At 36.2% G+C, this 9,088-nt stretch overlaps 1 protein-coding gene across 1 annotated transcript; it reads right to left on the bottom strand.

The window, feature by feature from the left end:
* Window positions 1-4,937: 4,937 nt before the first annotated feature.
* LOC111386803 (MLP-like protein 28) lies at window positions 4,938-6,214 on the bottom strand. The gene is made up of 2 exons (XM_023011279.1): window positions 5,940-6,214; window positions 4,938-5,437 (listed from the first exon to the last, which is right to left on the bottom strand). Exons 1-2 carry the CDS (start codon window positions 6,124-6,126, stop codon window positions 5,178-5,180), a joined length of 447 nt encoding a protein of 148 aa, XP_022867047.1. The 5' UTR covers window positions 6,127-6,214; the 3' UTR covers window positions 4,938-5,177.
* Between the last annotated feature and the right edge of the window lie 2,874 nt (window positions 6,215-9,088).

The following is a 9,088-nucleotide window of genomic DNA, read 5'->3' as shown; positions in this document are numbered from 1 at the left end:
CTGTAGTTGATCTTCATGTGTCCTTGCAACGAGCCCAATCTGCATCACAAAATGCTCGTAATTGAAGCGAACCTGTGGATGGTAAGATGATGCCTTGTCCTGGTGTTCGCTTGATATATTTGAGCACTTTGTGAGCCGCCTCCATGTGTGGTTCTCATGGTTTGTCCATAAACTGGCTCAATACATGGACAGCAAAAGTCAAATTTGGCCTTGTTATGTTTAGCTAGATTAACCTCCCAACCAATCTTCTGTATATCATCCAAGAGATTTCCATCTGATTGTGTGAGTGACATATTTTGCTCTACAGGGAATCGAGAAGGCTTAGCACCTAAGAATCCAGTATCATCTCAGATTTCCAAGGCATATTTGCGCTGTGATAAAGTATCCATGTCTTGATCTTGCAACTTCTATGCTAAGGAAATATTTAAGTTGCCCCAAGTCTTTGAGTTTAAATTGTTTGGACAAGAAGAGCTTGGTGTTCTCTATATTCTGTAGATTGTTTCCAGCCAAAATCACATCATCAACATATACAAGTAAGGCTAGGAAGCTACCTTGACGACACTGGAAGAATAAAGAATAATCAGACCGAGATTGGTGGAAGCCAACGTACTTGAGTGCAGTGGACAATTTTATAAACCATTGCTTAGAAGCATGTTTTAAACCATATAGTGATTTATGAAGTTTGCAAACACGAGTCTCCCCCTTTCGTCCGAAACCAGGAGGCAAGGACATGTATACCTCTTCATCAAGATCTCCGTGCAAAAAGGCATTGTTGACATCTAATTGATGTAAATGCCAACCACGCAAAGCGGCCACAGTGAGTAAAGTACAAACAGTCACCATTTTGGCCATGGGAGCAAAGGTCTCCCTATAATCAACCCCTTCAACTTGACTGAAGCCCTTTGCCACCAACCGGGCTTTATGCCACTCGATTGTCCCATCAGCCCTCAATTTGATTTTATACACCCAATTGTATCCAATGGGACGCTTATGAGAGGGCAAAGTGACTAAACTCCAAGTACCATTTGCTTGCAAAGCTGCTATTTCTTGCCGCATGGCCTCACGCCACTGTGGAGATTGGACAACTTCTGAAAAACTATTAGGATCTTTAAGTAATGTGAGTTGTGAGGTAAAAATTCTATGAGCAGGAGAAAGGTTTTCATAAGATAAAAAGTGAGATAAAGAGTGATTTGTACCTGAAGATCGGACCACATTCATGGATGACGATGGAGCAATCCTTGAGGGAAGAGCCGTCTCGATGTGAAAATCCTGTAAATAAGTAGGTGGTTTGGTCTGTCGATGTATACGATGAGAGAGAACATTTTTTGGAGAAAAAGGAATTGAGGCTGCCGTGTTTTGTGAGGAAGGAGAGTCTGGGGTAGTTTGGGCTGGTAGTATGTCAAGTGGAATATTGAGTGGATTGGGACTTGTTGGATGAGGAGAATCATGTTTAGATGGAGGTGGTTCCGTGGAAGGAGAGGAAGGCACGAGAGGTGGTATTGGTGGTATGTCAAATGGTAATGTGGATGCATTAGTGAGATGAGAGAATTGTGATGTGTCGGGATGACTGGAAGGTGCAGCTGGTTGGCAACCATTTTTGATAGGGAATGTGGTTTCAAAGAAAGAAACATCCCGCGAAACCATGACCTTGTTTTGAACTAGATCAAAGACACGATAGTCCTTTCGACCATAAGGATAGCCAAGGAACATACATTGAGAGGCTCGAGCATCAAACTTTGAAGGGTGTTGTGCATGAGTGGAAATGAAACATAAGCAACCAAATACTCGTAAATGTGAGTAACTTGGAACTTTGTGGAATAATTTCTCATATGACGTTTTTCCTTGAAAGAGTGGAGTGGGTGTTCGGTTGATTAAATATGTGGAAGTGAGAATAGCGTCCCCCCAAAACTGATGAGGAAGACCGGCTTGAATAAGAATAGCTCATGCCATATTTAATAAATGTCTATGTTTTCGCTTGACGATGCCATTTTGTTGTGGTGTGTTGATACAGCTAATTTGATGGATTATACCCTTACTCGCATAAAAGTTTTCCAGTTTGAATTCGGCAGCATTGTCACTACGAATAATTTTGACCTTGGAATTGAATTGATTTTCAACATTGTTGATAAATTTCATTAGGAGGCTTTTAGTGTCTGACTTGTGTTTCATGAGATAAGTCCAAATGCATCAAGTGTGATCATCAACAATGGTGAGAAAATACTTAGCGCCAGAAATCGAAGGAATTTTATAACCACCCCAAATGTCAATATGAATTAAATCAAACACGTTGTAGAATTAATAGAACTAGAAGAAAAAGGAAGCCTTGTCTGTTTGGCTAATGGACAAATTAAGCATGGATCGGTAGCACAAGATGTAATTGTGAAATTAGGAAAACGAAATAATGAAGATACTTTATTCGAGGGGTGTCCAAGACGTTGGTGCCAAAGGGTCGGATTAGATGTCTGGATATGATGGCATGATCCTTTCTTGGTTTGGTCCAGATAGTAGAGGCCCTACCGTTCAATTCCTGTCCCAATCGTCTTCCTCGAGCGTAGGTCCTGAATGAAACAAACTTGGCTTAGAAAAATGGTTACACAATATGAATGAGAAGCCAACTTGCTAATAGAAATTAGATTTAATCGAAAATATGGTACACATAACACATTTTCGAGAATTAAGTGAGGAGATAAAACAACTTTGCCTATGTGAGTTACTGGAGCCATAGAACCATTTGGTAATTCCACAGTGTGGTTATGAATGAGTTTTGAATGGGTGAGCAAGTGAAGATTACAAACCATATGATCGGTGCATCCACTGTCCAAAATCCACGTAGCTTTTGTGCCATTAGAAATTAATGGGAAAGCTTTACTTGACAGTTCATCATGAGCGGAGCAATTACCCACTTGATTGGCAGAAGAAGATTTGTTTTTCAACATGTTGAGAATCTGCTAGCACTCATTTGCTGAAAAAGGGAAATTCATCCCCCTCTTATTGGTCAAGTGAGATGTGGTCTGATTCCCTTTCGAAACCGATGTATTAAATTCAAATTTTGCTGCCCTTTTCTTCTTGCAATACTCGATGGAATGCCCCTTCCAACCGCAAAAATCACATTTAAGGTAGGCACGACAATTCTTGGTGGTGTGATTGGTTCTGTTACACTTAGAGCATTTCTTTTCACTCTTCTCAACTTCAGGTTCACGATGGGAATTTTTGACATCAAAAATAGTCACTTCCGGTTGATTATGGCCTTTCCCTATCGTAACCTTCAAGTTTTTCTCATGACGAAGAACTAATGAATACGTAAGCAATGGATCTTGTAGCAGAACATTGCTTCGAACACCTCCATAGGATTCATTAAGTCCCATAAGGAATTTCATAGTTTTCTGTGTTTCTATATATGCAGCCATTTCCTTCACTAATTCACAGGTGCATGTTGGTAATGTGGCTAATTTGTCACGTTCATCCCATAAGCCCTTCAATTTCGTAAAGTAAGATCCTACAGTCATATTCTCTTGGACACAATCATGGATCTCATTCTCCACATTAAATAATTGGACGGCGTTTACATTTGAGAATCGCTCCTGCAAATCGAGCCACATCCTTCTAGCATCCTTGCAATTGATAACACTACTGGCAATCTCCTTGGACATAGATCCCAGTAGCCAAGTTTTAACCAAGTTGTTGCAACGGTTCCATTGTTGCAGTTCATCCGAAGCGCTCGCATCAGGCTCCTTGATTGAGCCGTCTACGAACCTGACCTTTTTTGACCGTTAAGGCCATAGTCATGGATTGACTCCATGTGCTGTAATTGTCCTCGGCCAATGGTTGTGGCATAGGGATGGCGCCAAGCTGATTGGAATGGTGAAGGTATAGTTGGTGGTTGGAAAAGTCCCATATTTTACTCAAGACCGTGCTTCCTACTATGTCTGCCATGGAAGTCGACTGGAGCTTTAAAATAGAATTCTGGTGCCCAGATTATAAGGCTCTGATACCATGAAAGTTTTTTGTATTTGAGTAGAATTTTTTGTATTGATTATATTACAAAGGCAAGACACTTATTTATACAAACACTAACACAATCAAGATCTTATTCTACTCCTTATTCTATTCCTATAATCAAGTCTAATTTGCACATGTATGGGAAGAAATTACATAGCAATCAATTTACAACATTCAATAGCATAATCAAGTTGTGTTTCCTTTAACATAGATTAAAAAGAACTTGAATTTTCCCCATATTTATCACTTAAATACTTTAAAAGATGAATGGATTAATATCGACTCGAAATCGTAAAAATTTTTGCAAAACAAATGGATTAGTATGACTTAAAATGATATAAGCCAAATTTCAAAAGTATGAATGCATCCCGTTGATTATATCGACAAATAGCTAAATAATTAATCCAGGGCGCAGTAATTTTATCGGATTATGCAAGTAATATATCACAAAATTTAGAACAATGGATAAATTCCACAATTTAAAACCATGTACGAAATTATATACTGGGCCAAACAACTCAGTTTTCAAGAAAACGATGACCAAAGTCTTCAAAATAAAAGTGATAAAGGAAGCAAGATATCGGTGCATTTCTTCATCATGCATATGTAGAATTTAAGAAACTAATTCTTCTCACATTTCTTAATGACGGGTTAAAAATTGATTCTAAAAAACTTCAAAAGTAATCATAACACATAAATTTGACTGATCTATATTTTACATTCACTTATATTTATATCCTAACTTTCAACATTCATTTACATGATTATTAAATTTGGTAGATCTTATTTAAAATTTAAAATTGTGTAGAGACACGAAGTATCTAAGTTTTGTTCTCAACATCTCAAACTGGATTATTTAAAAATAAAAATAAAATTTTACAGCTCAAATATGTGAAATATGAGCTAATTATGGTTACGTCAACTAGATCGCTAATAGATTATCTAAAAAGTATAACTTATCAATTTAAACATAAAATACCTAGTGGATGCATGTCGACTAGAAGTATTGAACAAGACAAGACATTGTCCAATATTTTCTTACCGATAGACCAATACATAATTAGCTATATCACAAACTTTTAAAAGCAACACGTAATTACACATTGCAGGCACAACCACACATGTGCAAACACACACACACATCTTATTGGAGTACACAATATAGAAAAACTTATATTTCAATGATTAGCCTCAATTTCTTTTGTGAGTTCAATGAAGTAAGCCAGCAAAGAAATTGGATGTGAAACGTCTTCATTCCGCATCTCATACTCCAAAGTCCACGAGACCATATCTATGTTACCTTTGGTTTCAACATGAATAGTTACAATGAAGTCCTTGTACTCCTCCATCAAATCTCCTTCAAGCAGCTTAAGTTTGATTAATTTATTTTCCTCCTCTACGGCTTCAATCACCTGTTTTCCTTTCTTTACCTTTCCTTCTGTCATTTACACAAATTAATTTCTTCAATTGTAAACTCATAATTGATCAAGCTAAATATAGTTAAGGGTTGACGTAGAGTAGAGAAATGTTCTTAAGAGTGACAAGACCTCAGTAAACCAAATCAAAAGAAAGAGAGGTCGTCTAAATCAAACACGTCATTTGAAATTGTTAATGATCAAGTTACTTTAGATCTTTCGATAAATTTAAGAATAAATATAACAAAGTCAATCCTTTTAGATAGAGTTGAATATATATAGTTAATGGTTGAGGGCAACACAATCGTGTAAAACAAGTTAAAAGAGAAAAGAGTTAACCAAAATCAACATGACATGTATATATCTCTTCCTAGATCTATAAATGAATAGCCTGGGATGATAGAAATGGATTCACGTAGTTGACCAAAATTTTTTTGCAACATAAAAAATGGGAAAAGATATAAACAGTAAAAAAGCTCAAATTAGGTTCATAGACGTATATACATTTATGACCAATATACATACCATGAGTGTATGTCCAGCAGATTTTGGAGCCAACCTTTCCAAATTCCCCTTCATGGAGATCACAACCTTGTACTAAATGAGGTACCATGTTGGATATGTGGTGTGGTTTGTGTTTAATAAGTTCGTGTAATACATCTCCTCCATGCTTGAACTCTATTTGGGCAATCAACTTACCAGTTAGCCCCATCTCTTTATGCAATTACAAGTTACAAATACTCAATTATTCAACTCATTATATAGTGAGGCATAGATGCTTCACTCCTGCTCAATTTGTATTCCTTGCTCCCAAACCTACTAAAGGTGTACGTTGCAACTTGGTCCCAAATCTATTATTTTAGCTGAGTGGTCACCAACCTATTGGTTTTACGGTAGTAATAGTCAATGTAAATATTTATTACTAAGGGATAGCAACAGGGTAGGGCGATAACACTAAATGGGGTTGGGGCTGGGGCTAGGGCCAGGGCTTCTTGTTCCGAGCATCCAATGTAATCAGAGCTTAAACATTCAATGATCTTGAGTATAATAGATTGTCGTCATGTGATCATTTAGTCTTTGGTCCCCCACCCCTAACTCAATCTGTCGATTGATGGGGCGAGGAATTACTACCCCATTTAGGTCTTGGGGGGCAGGGTTCGAGTCGAGCGAATTTTTTGACATTATATTAATGCTAATCCAAAATGATAAATATCAATTAAATATTTTGCTCCTTATATTATATTAATTCTAAACCAAACGATAAATACTTATTAAATATGAGGGTATAGTGGACATATAGTTAAATATGTAGGGGGTAAATTTGATATTTAAAAGTTTCTCCACCAACCCCACTTTTAATATATTGTATTGTATATAAATTACTTGGTCTTCTGCTTCAATCTGACCCAAATTGTACTTAATTTTTGCTAATTCTGTATAATTGTTTATTTTACATTCGAGTAATCGTTTATTACTTGATTAATTCTATTTATAATTCTAAATTACTTTTTCTTCTTTCTATTTTCATTTTTCATAAGCATTTTATAGATAGTAATGTGGATGAATTATTTAATAGATGGTAGCTGTGGGTGGGTGAATTATTTAATAGACATATTGATTATCAGATATTTCCAAAATAGTCGACTTCATTGCACCTGGGGCAGTTAATTAATTAGTGTTGATTATTCTTATCACTTAAGTAGATATTTTGAGCTGGCACAATGTGTGCATTATTTGATCTTCAACCTTTTTTTGGGCTATAAGTGAAATCATTGATGACTCTCATCTTAGGCTATGTTTGAGCCACATTTTTTCAAAAAAATACATTTTTAAACAGTAATTTGACATCATTTTAACTACACATTCTTCAATATAATAATATTACACGCAAATTCAAGACTTTTCTTTATTTTTTAACCACACATTTTCTATTAATACAATATTCAAAAATGCATTATTTGAAATATAATGTGGCTCAAACAAGGGCTTAGTAAATTTTGGAACTTTTCAAGTGGTTAGAGCCCTGCAAATAATATGTTTTATTTATATGGCATATCAAAGGTGCCCTAAACCCATTATGTCNATGTAAGTGAAAAGTTCTGATGTTCTGAAGTTGGTTTTTTCAAATTTTTTATATTTCAAGGTTTCATAATTATGATGCAAATATATGCCATTTCTAGAACTTTTATAGGATATATGATTATTGTTATTCAACTGCAATAATGTTAAACATTAGTCTATGATAATGACGGGTTCATTGTTACATTGTTTAATGAATTTGTGATATTTTTTTTGATTCGTTCGACCTCTACCCGTTTTTCACACATGAAACACAGACAAAAATCAGCCAGGCTTTTAGAAGTAGAATAAAAGAAAGAAGAACGGAAGCAAGAATCTGTGTTTGGATTTGTCCTCGAGAAGTTTATTTAAGAATCCAAGATCAAAGTTTCTCTTCAAGATTCAAGTTTTTCTTAAGATTTTAGTTTAAGATCAAGTATTCTAGCTAAAAAAAAATCAAGGCATGGATACTATCATAATTACGTGCCAAAGTGGCTATTTCGTATTCAAGATTTAATGTTAGTAGGTGGAAGGTTTGACTATTAACATATCCTATTTTACGCACATGACAGCAAGAAACGGACATGTGATGGTCACATAAAAAGCAAACTCAAACACACTCCTCATCACCATCCTATCTGGCCTATTCGAGATCCTTAAGTAGTCGAAGTAATGCACTCCATCAGAACCCCATGCAGAGGCAAACCCTCCATGGATGAAGTGAGGCAATACAATTCGCTGCAACATTAATTCTCAAGGAATGGGCATCGGGCAGATAGAGACACCCCTCTAGAAGATCATTCAGACAAGATCTTATATAATTGATTGATGTGACCTCTCTGCAAAAATCATCCTTTCAAGTCAACTTATCAGTCTACTCTTCGTATGATAAGCCTAGATCGTAGGGCAACTACTTTTTAGAATCATTTAATGCCCTTGAGCCTAGATCTAATGCGATCACGCTTATGATAAAGGAGCATTAGCCATCAAGATGAGGCCACTTGTCTGTTCATTCAATGATAATTATTTCACATCTTTTACTATAAAAACTCACACTTAATATTATTAGAAAGTAATGTAATGTTTGGACACTCACAGTAATATTGACCTTCCATATTTGTTCTCTCATTACCCCTAGTGGCGGAACATCATTGTGGCATACACCTTCCATATGTCCCACACCCAAATACAATATAAAAGTTGATTGACTTGATCCTCGAAATGTTCACGGTATCCTCCCATATCTCCGAAAAAGGTCAAGTGCTTATACAATTTGTCCAAGGATGTAGGAGATGTACGTTGTGGGTATGAGTGGAGCTGAGATTGATTTATCATGTCATCCGTGTAAAAATCAATGTCAATAGTTCACAGCTAAAAAGGGTCACCCTCAACAGTATAACTTCAGCCAAGATAAAATACTCCACGTCAAAGCATCATTTTCTCGAATGGAAAATCACCACAAGATTACAACTTCAACCTCATTGTCACAAGATATAAATATTCATACCGAGACTTTGAGGACTATTGTCACAAGAAAATGGCCCTTGACAATCACATAAAAGCAAATTTAGGCTCGCACTCCCCATTACTATCCTACGTGGCCTATTTGAGGCCCT

Source organism: Olea europaea, unplaced genomic scaffold (genome assembly GCF_002742605.1).
Source record: "Olea europaea var. sylvestris unplaced genomic scaffold, O_europaea_v1 scaffold3734, whole genome shotgun sequence".
In the NCBI taxonomy this organism is placed as follows: domain Eukaryota; kingdom Viridiplantae; phylum Streptophyta; class Magnoliopsida; order Lamiales; family Oleaceae; genus Olea; species Olea europaea.
Note: the sequence above shows the minus strand (reverse complement) of the source record. Positions and strands in the feature narration are given on the sequence as shown.

What these genes read in the sequence shown, in the direction of transcription:
- LOC111386803 (XM_023011279.1), bottom strand. Translation starts at nt 6,126, where the DNA reads ATGGGGCTAACTGGTAAGTTGATTGCCCAAATAGAGTTCAAGCATGGA. An exon ending in CTGCTGGACATACACTCATG is followed by an intron (nt 5,438 to 5,939) that starts GTATGTATATTG and finishes TGTAAATGACAG; the next exon opens with AAGGAAAGGTAAAGAAAGGA.